The sequence below is a fragment of the Callionymus lyra genome, chromosome 4 (assembly GCF_982586985.1).
Source record: "Callionymus lyra chromosome 4, fCalLyr1.hap1.1, whole genome shotgun sequence".
NCBI lineage: Eukaryota > Metazoa > Chordata > Actinopteri > Syngnathiformes > Callionymidae > Callionymus > Callionymus lyra.
This window is the reverse complement of record NC_141821.1, coordinates 2,343,655-2,357,749: the sequence shown is the minus strand read 5'-3', so window position 1 is coordinate 2,357,749 and position 14,095 is coordinate 2,343,655. Positions and strand designations below refer to the sequence as shown.

The following is a 14,095-nucleotide window of genomic DNA, read 5'->3' as shown; positions in this document are numbered from 1 at the left end:
TCCTCCACAGATAGTATGTCTCAAATCACATACTTCTCTTAGTATACTAGAAGTTAGTATCATCAGGATAGTGTACGTACTAACTAGTAACTAATCCTCCACAGATAGTATGTCTCAAACATACTTCTCTTAGTATACTAGAAATTAGTATCATCAGGATAGTGTCCGTACTAACTAGTAACTAATTCTCCACAGATAGTATGTCTTAAACATACTTCTCTTAGTATACTAGAAGTTAGTATCATCAGGATAGTGTCCGTACTAACTAGTAACTAATCCTCCACAGATAGTATGTCTCAAATCACATACTTCTCTTAGTATACTAGAAGTTAGTATCATCAGGATAGTGTACGTACTAACTAGTAACTAATCCTCCACAGATAGTATGTCTCAAATCACATACTTCTCTTAGTATACTAGAAGTTAGTATCATCAGGATAGTGTACGTACTAACTAGTAACTAATTCTCCACAGATAGTATGTCTCAAACATACTTCTCTTAGTATACTAGAAGTTAGTATGCATCAGGATAGTGTACGTACTAACTAGTAACTAATTCTCCACAGATAGTATGTCTCAAACATACTTCTCTTAGTATACTAGAAGTTAGTCTCATCAGGATAGTGTACGTACTAACTAGTAACTAATCCTCCACAGATAGTATGTCTCAAATCACATACTTCTCTTAGTATACTAGAAGTTAGTATCATCAGGATAGTGTACGTACTAACTAGTAACTAATCCTCCACAGATAGTATGTCTCAAACATACTTCTCTTAGTATACTAGAAATTAGTATCATCAGGATAGTGTCCGTACTAACTAGTAACTAATTCTCCACAGATAGTATGTCTTAAACATACTTCTCTTAGTATACTAGAAGTTAGTATCATCAGGATAGTGTCCGTACTAACTAGTAACTAATCCTCCACAGATAGTATGTCTCAAACATACTTCTCTTAGTATACTAGAAGTTAGTATCATCAGGATAGTGTACGTACTAACTAGTAACTAATCCTCCACAGATAGTATGTCTCAAACATACTTCTCTTAGTATACTAGAAATTAGTATCATCAGGATAGTGTCCGTACTAACTAGTAACTAATTCTCCACAGATAGTATGTCTTAAACATACTTCTCTTAGTATACTAGAAGTTAGTATCATCAGGATAGTGTCCGTACTAACTAGTAACTAATCCTCCACAGATAGTATGTCTCAAACATACTTCTCTTAGTATACTAGAAGTTAGTATCATCAGGATAGTGTACGTACTAACTAGTAACTAATCCTCCACAGATAGTATGTCTCAAACATACTTCTCTTAGTATACTAGAAATTAGTATCATCAGGATAGTGTCCGTACTAACTAGTAACTAATTCTCCACAGATAGTATGTCTTAAACATACTTCTCTTAGTATACTAGAAGTTAGTATCATCAGGATAGTGTCCGTACTAACTAGTAACTAATCCTCCACAGATAGTATGTCTCAAACATACTTCTCTTAGTATACTAGAAGTTAGTCTCATCAGGATAGTGTACGTACTAACTAGTAACTAATCCTCCATAGATAGTATGTCTCAAACATACTTCTCTTAGTATACTAGAAGTTAGTATCATCAGGATAGTGTACGTACTAACTAGTAACTAATTCTCCACAGATAGTATGTCTCAGACATACTTCTCTTAGTATACTAGAAGTTAGTATGCATCAGGATAGTGTACGTACTAACTAGTAACTAATTCTCCACAGATAGTATGTCTCAAATCACATACTTCTCTTAGTATACTAGAAGTTAGTATGCATCAGGATAGTGTCCGTACTAACTAGTAACTAATTCTCCACAGATAGTATGTCTTAAACATACTTCTCTTAATATACTAGAAGTTAGTATCATCAGGATAGTGTCCGTACTAACTAGTAACTAATCCTCCACAGATAGTATGTCTCAAACATACTTCTCTTAGTATACTAGAAGTTAGTCTCATCAGGATAGTGTACGTACTAACTAGTAACTAATCCTCCATAGATAGTATGTCTCAAACATACTTCTCTTAGTATACTAGAAGTTAGTATCATCAGGATAGTGTACGTACTAACTAGTAACTAATTCTCCACAGATAGTATGTCTCAGACATACTTCTCTTAGTATACTAGAAGTTAGTATGCATCAGGATAGTGTACGTACTAACTAGTAACTAATTCTCCACAGATAGTATGTCTCAAATCACATACTTCTCTTAGTATACTTGAAGTTAGTATCATCAGGATAGTGTACGTACTAACTAGTAACTAATCCTCCACAGATAGTATGTCTCAAATCAAACTCTGCTGCTACACACTAACAGGAAATGACGCGACAGCTTCTTCTTCTACTTCTATTAAACGATGATTTCAACCAGCTGTAGGAACACTAGCGACACCTGCTGGCAGCACGCTTGGTTTCAAGAAATATAAGAAATATTGACGAGATATTTAAGCTGGTATCAGCAGCGAAGACGTTTCATCCTCGTACTGCTTCTGGAAATCCACCTGTAAGTATATGTGTATATACCTGTATATATATATATATATGTATATATATATATATACATATATATATATATATATATGTATATATATATATATATAAGACGTAACTTCCGTTTACAGCGTCACTAAGATGGAGTCGTTTAGTGTAGAAAGTGTCCATCGATCCATACTCAGTTTTGTGGGCGTTTTAGTATTTTAGTGTACATGATGCACTACATTTGACATACTGAGAATTAAGACGCACTAACGCACTAAAAATACTAACTTTAAGTACACAAGTATGAGATTTGAGACACAGCACTAGTGATTATAGGAAGCACTAAGGTCCGAGTGTGTCCAGAGACACAGCTGCACACAAGTCAACTGATTGAACTCATCAACACACATGTGTCAGTCAAACGATCACGAAAAGGTTCAGTCAGTGTCTGGACATGAAGGACTCGTCCATCATCTCTCAGCTGCGAGCCAAGTACGCAGAGAAGAACTGGAATGAGACGTTCCAGCTGGTGCGACGATGCATGGTGAGACAAGAACCTCTGAACGTTCAGGATCCAACGAGGATTCGAGGCTTTTGAACGGAAGGATGCTTGTTATTGTTGAAGACACTGTTGACACGAAGATCCTTCTTTGTTTCTTCATCTGCTCTGGAGTCTGACGCTCATGAAACCGTCGTTCAGATCATTCAAAAGTCATCGTTGGAGGTGTTTTTGATCATTTAAAGTATTATTTACTTCATTATTTGAATCTAAAAAATAGGTTTTTAACTTGTTTCACCCAAAAATGATACAGAATTCTACTATGTGTACTATGTATATTTGTACTTGTTACTACTACTGAGTGTATTGCTACTGACCATTAAACTACGGTGGCTGAGAAGAACAAACTCTTGAATAAAAGTTACTTATCGAAAGTTTATACATTTGTTTTGAACTTCTCAGCCACCGTAGTTTATACTTCTTTTTGTGAAATTTGTGTCCTTTTTTGTTTCCTCAGTTCGGTTTTAACTTAAATTCAAATTTACTGTTTTATATATTTTAAAAGTTGACGCCTGGTTATTCTATACTTTTATTTGCTTGAAACAATCTTACCTTCACACTGATAACATTCTTCCTGTACAGATACATTTCATTAGATTAAAAAACAATAACATGACAAAACATATTTAAAATACATTTTCAAGTATTTTTAAATATATTTTTGAAAGAAATGTGGATGAAATGAAACGGTCGACTTCGTTCTAAAGTGTGAAGAGCATTTGAAAAAGATGAGGAACTTTAGGGCGAGCTCTGAGTGTGAGTCATCCTCTGTTCCATTGTGTGTCCAAGTGTGCGTCTGAACATGTGTCGACACAGTGGACGTTGTCACAGCTGATGTGTTGTTGTTTCCCGTCTTCTGCCCGCAGGACAGACCCAGAGATGAATGGACTCCTTGTGAGCGGCGGGTTCGATCCCTGGAGCGTCTCCAGGAAGCCTTCAACAGTACCGACCCTTTTGATTCTGACCTTTGACCTTCAGGGTTTCAGTCTCACAACGTCCGCTCTTGTGCCGCAGTGTCGTCCCTGAGCGCCACCAGGTGTCGCCTGGAGAACGTGGCCAAGCTTCAGGGGTGAGATGTATTCAAGGGGTGCATGTGCAAACTAGAACCAGTTCATTTCCAGAAGGAAATGCAGAGTGAATGCTGGTGTATGCTGTGCACTAGTGGAAGTATTCATGGAAGTAGTAGTCGATTAGTAGTTAAAGTAGAAGTGGAATTAGTAGTAAAAATAGAAGTAGTAGAACATTAAAAGTATTAGTAGAATTAGCAGTACAATTAGAAGTAGTACTACTAGTAGTTGAAGTAGTATTAGTATAAGTATTAGTAGTGGAGGTAGTAGTATAATTACTAGTAAAAGTGTAAGTAAGTAATTTTTATTTGTATAGCATTGTAGTCTTAGTAGTGGAAGTGGTAGAAGTAGTAGTAGTTTTATTAGTGGAAGTAGTAGTATTAGTAGTAGTAGTAGTATAAGTAGTAGAATTAGAATAATTAGTAGTATAAGTAGTAGTAGTAGAATTAGAATAATTAGTAGTATAAGTAGTAGTAGTAGAATTAGAATAATAAGTAGTATAAGTAGTAGTAGTAGAATTAGAATAATTAGTAGTATAAGTAGTAGTAGTAGAATTAGAATAATTAGTAGTATAAGTAGTAGTAGTAGAATTAGAATAATTAGTAGTATAAGTAGTAGTAGTAGTAGTAGAATTAGAATAATAAGTAGTAAAAGTACAAGTAGTAGTAGTTTTAGCAGTGGAAGTAGTAGTAAAAGTTCTAGTAGTAGTAGTTTTAGTAGTGGAAGTAGTAGTAAAAGTAGTAGTAGTAGTAGAAGTAGTATTGGAAGAGTAAAAAAGTAAAAAGTAAAAGTATAAGAAGATTTTCCCCATTGACATGAATGGGGTAGAAAAATAGGAATAAAAGAAAGGGTGGAAGAGATAAAAGAAAGCTAGAACAAAGCCCGTATTTAGGAAATGAGCTGAATTGATAAGTTTCAACGGTTCAAATCGGATAAAATTTGTGGGAGGAGAAGCGGCACAAAGTATAGGTCAGAAGAAAACGCTTCCCAGCATTCACACTATAATGTGACTTCTTGCTGTGTGAATGCTTCCCAGCATTCGCACAATAATGTGACTTCTTGGATGAACTTGTGTTTGTGTCCAGGATGGGCTTCCACACCTCCGAGCACACCTGCTTCCTCACGGCGGATCTGTTCTACCTGGAGGTGGCGCTGCAGGCGCAGGGGGTCGTGGAGGACGTGAAGGTGGCGAAGCATGGAGGGAACCCGTCCGTGAGTCAACCTTCCTGGAGTATAATCCTGGAATATAATCCTGGAATATAATCCTGGAACATAATCCTGGAATATAATCCTGGAATATAATCCTGGAATATAATACTGGAATATAATACTGGAATATAATCCTTGAATATAATACTGGAATATAATCCTGGAATATAATCCTGGAACATAATCCTGGAACATAATCCTGGAATATAATCCTGGAATATAATCCTGGAACATAATCCTGGAATATAATCCTAGAACATAATCCTGGAATATAATCCTGGAATATAATCCTGGAATATAATCCTGGAACATAATCCTGGAATATAATCCTGGAATATAATCCTGGAACATAATCCTGGAATATAATCCTGGAATATAATCCTGGAACATAATCCTGGAATATAATCCTGGAATATAATCCTGGAACATAATCCTGGAATATAATCCTGGAACATAATCCTGGAATATAATCCTGGAATATAATCCTGGAACATAATCCTGGAATATAATCCTGGAACATAATCCTGGAACATAATCCTGGAACATAATCCTGGAACATAATCCTGGAATATAATCCTGGAACATAATCCTGGAATATAATCCTGGAATATAATCCTGGAACATAATCCTGGAACATAATCCTGGAACATAATCCTGGAACATAATCCTGGAACATAATCCTGGAACATAATCCTGGAATATAATCCTGGAATATATCCATTTAATTTCATCCCTTTTTTATCTCATGAACTTCTTCAGTCGAGCGAGACTTTTCTGCACCTGCTCAGGTGAGTTCATGGACGTCAACGAACATCATCTGATTATTGATTGATTGATTTGAACATTTCAAATGTTTGTTTTTTTAATAACTATTGAATGTTTTTTCTTTATTAAAGGTTTTAGTTTTTAGATGATTGATAAAAGGATTAAAATAATTATTATTATTTTTAACACGTATTGTTTAATATTATTATTCCAATAATTAAAAAATATTTGTAGCCTTTTAAACACAATATAAAAATGACAATATAATAGTTTTATATTGAATAGCAATAAAAATATTGAATTGGGTAATTATTGAATTTGAAACAATTTAATAATGGAAAAAAAAAACAAAACATTCTGACACTAATATATGCCAACATTTTTACATTGAATTTAAAAATGCTATGAATTAAAAAATAATGAATTTAGAAAATGTATTGGATTTTTGGATTCAAATAAAAATCTCTGTATAAAAGAAATAAAAGAAGGGAGAAATGGTTTCAGAAATAATACATTTTATTAAATGATTCAAAAATCCAAACAAATTCTACATTTTAATACAGAATTATTTGAATTCAATCATATAAAATAATATTTCAATTCTTGAAAAACAATAGCAAGATTACTATTGAGAAATTACATGGATGGATGGATGGATGGATGGATGAATACTGTATTTATCTCTGTAGAGGAGTGTCGTCAACATCCATCTCTTTCATCAGCTCCTTTCTTCTATGGTTGTTCTTCCAAACAGGTCCAAGAACTTTCCTGAGTTCTCCAGGAAGCTGGCGTCGCTCCACTCTCAGTACGACCTCCCCGGAGACAAGTGAGTCAAAGTCAGATGTTTGGAAGCAAATGTTTCTCATCCTTCCTTGTGTTTCTCAGCGAGACCAAAATGAAACTGTTTTCAGTTCTTCAACATCTGTGCGAAGATCTGGAGGAGCTTTCCAGGGTGTCCAGGTGAAAACTGACTCCTCAATCATCCTGGAGCAACATTCAAACACTAGTGATGTGTTGGTGAAGCTTCATGAAACAGTGTCATTATCTTCAGAGTCCACTAGATGGTAGTGATGTGTCGATGAAGCTTCATGAAACAGTGTCATTATCTTCAGAGTCCACTAGATGGTAGTGATGTGTCGATGAAGCTTCATGAAACAGTGTCATTATCTTCAGAGTCCACTAGATGGTAGTGATGTGTCGATGAAGCTTCATGAAACAGTGTCATTATCTTCAGAGTCCACTAGATGGTAGTGATGTGTCGATGAAGCTTCATGAAACAGTGTCATTATCTTCAGAGTCCACTAGATGGTAGTGATGTGTCGATGAAGCTTCATGAAACAGTGTCATTATCTTCAGAGTCCACTAGATGGTAGTGATGTGTCGATGAAGCTTCATGAAACAGTGTCATTATCTTCAGAGTCCACTAGATGGTAGTGATGTGTCGATGAAGCTTCATGAAACAGTGTCATTAACTTCAGAGTCCACTAGATGGTAGTGATGTGTCGATGAAGCTTCATGAAACAGTGTCATTATCTTCAGAGTCCACTAGATGGTAGTGATGTGTTGATGAAGCTTCATGAAACAGTGTCATGATCTTCAGAGTCCACTAGATGGTAGTGATGTGTTGATGAAGCTTCATGAAACAGTGTCATTATCTTCAGAGTCCACTAGATGGTAGTGATGTGTTGATGAAGCTTCATGAAACAGTGTCATTATCTTCAGAGTCCACTAGATGGTAGTGATGTGTTGATGAAGCTTCATGAAACAGTGTCATTATCTTTAGAGTCCACTAGATGGTAGTGATGTGTCGATGAAGCTTCATGAAACAGTGTCATTATCTTTAGAGTCCACTAGATGGACTAGTCTGGAACACTAAGGAGCTGAAGTTTTGTCTCGTCGTTTGTAAATATTCATACATGCCTGAAATGGTAAAACTGTCACCAACATCATCACATCAATACTTTTCCATCACAACTTTCTCTCTTCACCTCAGAGCTCCTGATGACGTCGCTTCACAGACGGACCTGATCAATGAAGGTCTGATCGGTCGCTTCATCGCTGGCAGAGAAGGTGTGAAGACGCCGGAAAACACATTAAACATCGATAAAGTTCTATCAAGATGTTTCCATCTCCAGATTGCCCTTTGACCCTCCAGTTCTACCAGAGTCCCGCTGACGCCGAGACCACGAGTGAGACGACGGTGAATAAGAAGTTATTCCATGTTAGGAATTCTGCTCTGATTCCAGACTCCGAGTGTGTGACGCAGCAGGCTCAGGTGTGTGTGATTGACAGCTGCCTGTCGCACCCACTCCAGACGACCTCAACCATCCTGAAGCCTCTTCAGCTGGACCCGCATGGGTGACTACTTTATATATCTATCTAGAAATGTATATGTACTGTACATACATGTATATGTACTGTACATTCATGTATATGTACAGTACATTCATGTATATGTATGTACAGTACATTCATGTATATGTATGTACAATACATTCATGTATATGTATGTACAGTACATTCTGTATATATATGTACAGTACATTCATGTATATACATGTACAGTACATTCATGTATATGTATATACAGTACATTCATGTATATGTATATACAGTACATTCTGTATATACGTATATACAGTACATTCTGTATATACATGTACAGTACATTCTGTATATACATGTACAGTACATTCATGTATATGTATGTACAGTACATTCATGTATATGTATGTACAGTACATTCTGTATATACGTATGTACAGTACATTCATGTATATACGTATGTACAGTACATTCATGTATATACGTATGTACAGTACATTCTGTATATACGTATGTACAGTACATTCATGTATATGTATGTACAGTACATTCATGTATATGTATGTACAGTACATTCATGTATATGTATGTACAGTACATTCATGTATATGTATGTACAGTACATTCATGTATATGTATGTACAGTACATTCTGTATATACGTATATACAGTACATTCTGTATATACGTATGTACAGTACATTCTGTATATACATGTACAGTACATTCTGTATGTACAGTACATTCATGTATATACATGTACAGTACATTCATGTATATGTATGTACAATACATTCATGTATATGTATGTACAGTACATTCTGTATATATATGTACAGTACATTCATGTATATACATGTACAGTACATTCATGTATATGTATGTACAGTACATTCTGTATATACAGTACATTCTGTATATACATGTACAGTACATTGTGTATGTACAGTACATTCATGTATATGTATGTACAGTACATTCTGTATATACAGTACATTCTGTATATACGTGTACACTTGTTTAAAGAACCTCAAATGCTCACAGAATGTATAGAAACCAGGGATGTGGAGATTCATCCATACAAATATGTACGATGTGACGGTAGATTCAAGGTGCGTCGGATTTAATTTACAGCTGAATTCACGATACTTCGACTCTAGAATTTTTGCATCTGCTAATACTATGGTAACATGGTTTTCCGAGGCACCCTCAACACACCCCCAGCTACGATATAATCAATATTTATCATGAAAACCATTGACATCAGGTCACATTAAATGGATCATGTAGGTGTTGGACACATGAGTACTGTTTAATTGTTGTTTATTTGCTAGTATTCTAAGTTATTGTGTTTATATTGTTAGGAGTTTTAAGAGGGTTGATATTTCAGTGTATCGCATCGTAAGTACAAAGGTCACCTCGCTTTAGGAGTGAACGGCTGAAGGTCAAACATCATTGAAACCTTGATCTGATTCTATACATTCTGTGAATATAAGTTATTTCAACAAGATTATCTTTGTCATCAAATGATTTGGAAAACCATGTATGAAGGTGAATATCAGTATCTTTAAAATATTTAATATTTAACCTTTAATTTAAGCTTCTTTTTTTTTTAATTGAAATGTATATTTATTTTAATCTAATTTAATGTATAGAGAAAGGTTTTATATTCAATTTTGTAAAATGAATATATTTATAATTTTGTAGTCTTTTATCTTCAGTATAAGAATGTTGGTGTAATAGAGACACCAGATGATACTGAAAGAGTACTTGACTACTTTCAGCCAATCATGTTGCGTGCAGATGATCACATGGTCGATATCAAGATGAAAAAATGAATTAATAATAATCAAATGTTGTTATTTTAACTACACACTCGACATTAATTCATTAAATATTTATTTATTCTAGTCGTGACATAATACTTTATACTAAAGTATAAAGAAACGTCACATCATTCATTGAATCTTCCAGGATCCCAGTGTTTGTTCCGGTGACTGACGTGTCTCACGACGTATTATCAGCCTGTTTTCTGCTGAAGCTGCAGCCGCCGATGCTGATGTTGAAGTCTTTCGTCGAGAGAATCCACAGAATCACAGGTTTAAACAAAACAAATCCTGAATAAACTGAAGACAAAAAGGATCGACATCTGCCTGTTCAGACGCACCGACGGATCTGGACCTGCAGTGGGCGCCATTTCCCAGCCTCCTGAAGCGAGGTCACCTCGGTGCGGCCGCTGGGGAGTACCCGGAGGAGCGCGACGGAGTCTTCTCCACGGTGAGGGTTCGAGTCTCGTCGAGTATCTGAGGATGAACCCAAACACTTGTGTCTGCAGCTGCTTCCTGGCGGAGCCTCGCACAGATACGTCTTTCCCGAAGCATCCTGGGAAACGCCCGGCAAGAGGGTCACCCTGGTGGAGAAGGTTCCCTTCAGCCGGCCGGTCCACGTGCCGCACCTGGTCCAGCTGCTGCGACACCAGGCGGCCATCAATGCCTTGCTCAGGAGCTGCACGCGCTCCACAGGTGCGGCGACTGAACCGCGACGTTTCAACTTTAAAATCTTTTCTTTCGTCAGTTTCTCGCCACGACCTTCACTTCGAGGTCTTCCTGGAGTCGGACACCAGCTTCTCCGTCACCTTCCAGCGCCCCGACGCCGACTCTCTGGCCGTCTGTGAGGATCCCAGAGCGTCCGTTGGTGTCAGAGTTCTGCTGACCTTGATGACCTTGTCTCCTGCAGTGCTCGTGGAGGTTCAGGACCATCGTCGCGTCTCCTGCCGTCTGTTCGGGTCCAGAGAAGACAACGCCTCGGCGCTGGAGGAGCTTCTGTCCGCGGTGACGAGGAGGTGAGACTCGAACACCTCGACTCTCTCAGAAGGTTTGCATGAGTCTGGGTCAAAATGAAACTTTACTCTGGACGATCATGATCCTTCTCATGACCTCATGAACCCCTTGAAGTGTCGAGCGTTAACTTCTACAGTCAAACACTTCTTCAGGAAAATCAACCAACGATCCGAACAAAATCGCTCTTTAACGATTTTTATGCACACGATTGATCTATTGAAACATCAAACTCCATCATTTATAATGGTAAGAGGAAACCAGGAAAGTATGAAGGACGATAAATGACACAATTATAAATACATGACAAAATAACTGGATAAATATTAATGTCAAAATAAATAAATAACTTTTAATTTTTGTTGAACGGTGCTATTTCTATGTATATATACATTTAGTCATTTATTAATTTTTTATTTATTTATTTATACATTTTGACATTTCGTCAGTTTGCAGGTTAATTGGAACCAGTGATGTCAGCGGATCAACTACCACTACCTTGACGAGCATCATATGTTCACTTTTGCTTCGCTGCTAACTTTGGATAATCCTGGGAAGATGGAACGTGTTCATGCTATTGCTAATGATTTATGATCTGATATAGATGTGGAATTAAATTGGATCAGTTCAGCAAATATTGTGTATAATGTGTTTGGTTTTACTGCTTGTGATTGTTCTTGTGATCAGAGAACATGAGTTATTTCCTGGACAGCTGGGGGAGTAAACCACTATGTAATGACTCTCAAGTCTAACATGACTGACACCAGAGAGTTTATTCTGAAGAATGTACGACCTGATTATTTTATACGATTTGTGAGACTATAAACAAAAATAAAAGTTAGCCTATTATTCAGTGTTAAGTTACTTCTCAAAACAATCTCTCTAATCTGGTGTTAATGTCAAAATATATAAATGGCTGCATCACGATAAGATTAGAAGAAAAAGAAAATTGTGTAAAACTTAAAATCAGCAACAGGCGCTGGATCGCGCAGCTCTGGGTCCAGAGGTGAGGATTGAAAGGATGAGCTGCTGATGTGAACTGATAAACCAACACTGAATCAAAGGTGTTGGAGTGTTTGAAGCAGGAGATCCACAGACGGCTTTCCTGAGGCTCCTGGTTGTTCAAGAAGTCTTGTGAACACTGGAAACTATTCTAACTAAGTTGGTGTGCGGAGATTTTCAGAAAAGATTTAAAATGTATAAATAAATAAAAGACAAAACTTATAAATACATAAATAAATAAATAAAAGACAAAATGGTTAAATGGTTAAATGTATACATTCATAGAAACGGAAAAATCAACAAAAATTGAATCAGAAGTCATTTATTTATTTTGACATTTCTATTTACCCACCCATTTATTTATACATTTATTTATACTTATGTCATTTATCGTCTTTCATACGAAAGGATTTGAAAAATCCTAGTTCTTCCAATTACAAAAAATCTCTTTTTTTTTTTTTCAGGTGCATTAATAAAAGTTATTTGGTTAATTATTCGAATAATTTCTGATTCTCTCTTCTAAGAAATCTGAGGCTTTTCATCTAAATTGGCCAAAACAACATTTTGTGTTCACTTGATAATGTGAATCAGTTCCTGGATCAGTTTGAAGTGAAGTTATTTAAAGTTAAAATAAGGTATATTTTTCTGTCCTTCATTGTTATTTCATCTATGATTTAAAAAGATATATTGGTAGAAGTCGTCCATGAGAAGCACCTGAAGAAGATCTACTCAGTGTCACATGTGTCTTGACCTCATGTTTGTTAAAACCTGCTCCTGACTCACTCGACCCACAGACGTGTTACAAAGTTAAAATGGTTGCTTAATGACTGTTGTTTCAGGGTCAAAGGTCAACAACCTTGACCTTGACTCAGAGACGACACAAGGTTTAAAATGTTTCCATATGGTCTTCTATGATGCATTTTATTTTTCTTGATAAATGATGTCAAACCTCATCAAATTAAAATAGTTTTTCTCCTCAATAAACATACAAAACTGAGGAAATAAAGTTTTATCCTTTGTGTTGTCTCCGGGTCAAGGTCAACGACCTCTGACCCCGAGGTTACGCGAGGGTTAAGAAAGTTTAGCTTCACAGTCTGAGCAGTAAAGGTTCATTTCAATGTTGACGTGACGACATCTTAGAGAAAATGTCATTGTTGAAATATTCACGACGTGAAGTGACAATCGTTCAGCGTGTCCACGTGTCTCTCCTGCAGGTTCATGTCCGTCCCCGTGACGATGCAGTCGCTCTACGACGAGCTGGCCGACCGAGCCGACCGAGCCGCGGTGCGAATCCCGAGCGGCCCGTCGGATCCGTCCGGCACCAGCGTGACGGACACCAGCAGCGCCTCGACCGCAGCAGCTGTGCCGGGGGCCCGTCTTCCTGCTGCGGGCCCTGGCTCCGAGTCGACGCTCCCGCCCCAAATAAACGCCGCCTCCCTCCCTCCGCGCCCCCTCGCCGGGCTCTGGATCTCCTGCGACGACCAACTGGCCGAGCTGCTCTAGACCCGGGTTTCTATTTGAATAAAGTATCATTAAGAGCTTCTGTGAGTCCTGTGTGACGCAGGCCAGCGTCGGCCCAGACCGTCAATCACTCGCCCGCATCAGCGCCAACAACCGCTCCTCGCTTGGCGCTGCATTCCTGCGTGGCACAGATTGCCGGTTGTAAGGGATTGAGGTTTGGCGTCTGACCCGGTTCAGAGGATCGGCGCGAGGCCGGGCTTCTGAAGACATCAGTCACGTCTGCGGATCCAGACGAACACAAACCTCGACAGAAGAGTCGCTTCGGCGACGACTTCTCACGCCTCGACGTCATGGCTTCGGT

General features: G+C 37.6%; 1 protein-coding gene across 1 annotated transcript; it reads left to right on the top strand.

Annotated features, from left to right (window-relative positions):
* The first annotated feature begins 2,964 nt into the window (after positions 1–2,964).
* On the top strand, positions 2,965–13,776 carry med1l (mediator complex subunit 1-like). Its single transcript, XM_087788340.1, has 16 exons — positions 2,965–3,054; positions 3,936–4,011; positions 4,084–4,138; positions 5,222–5,348; positions 6,105–6,133; positions 6,865–6,936; positions 6,996–7,070; positions 8,104–8,180; positions 8,246–8,299; positions 8,357–8,468; positions 10,409–10,533; positions 10,596–10,711; positions 10,770–10,956; positions 11,009–11,104; positions 11,171–11,276; positions 13,488–13,776. Exons 1-16 carry the CDS (start codon positions 2,965–2,967, stop codon positions 13,774–13,776), a joined length of 1,686 nt encoding a protein of 561 aa, XP_087644466.1.
* Positions 13,777–14,095: the final 319 nt, after the last annotated feature.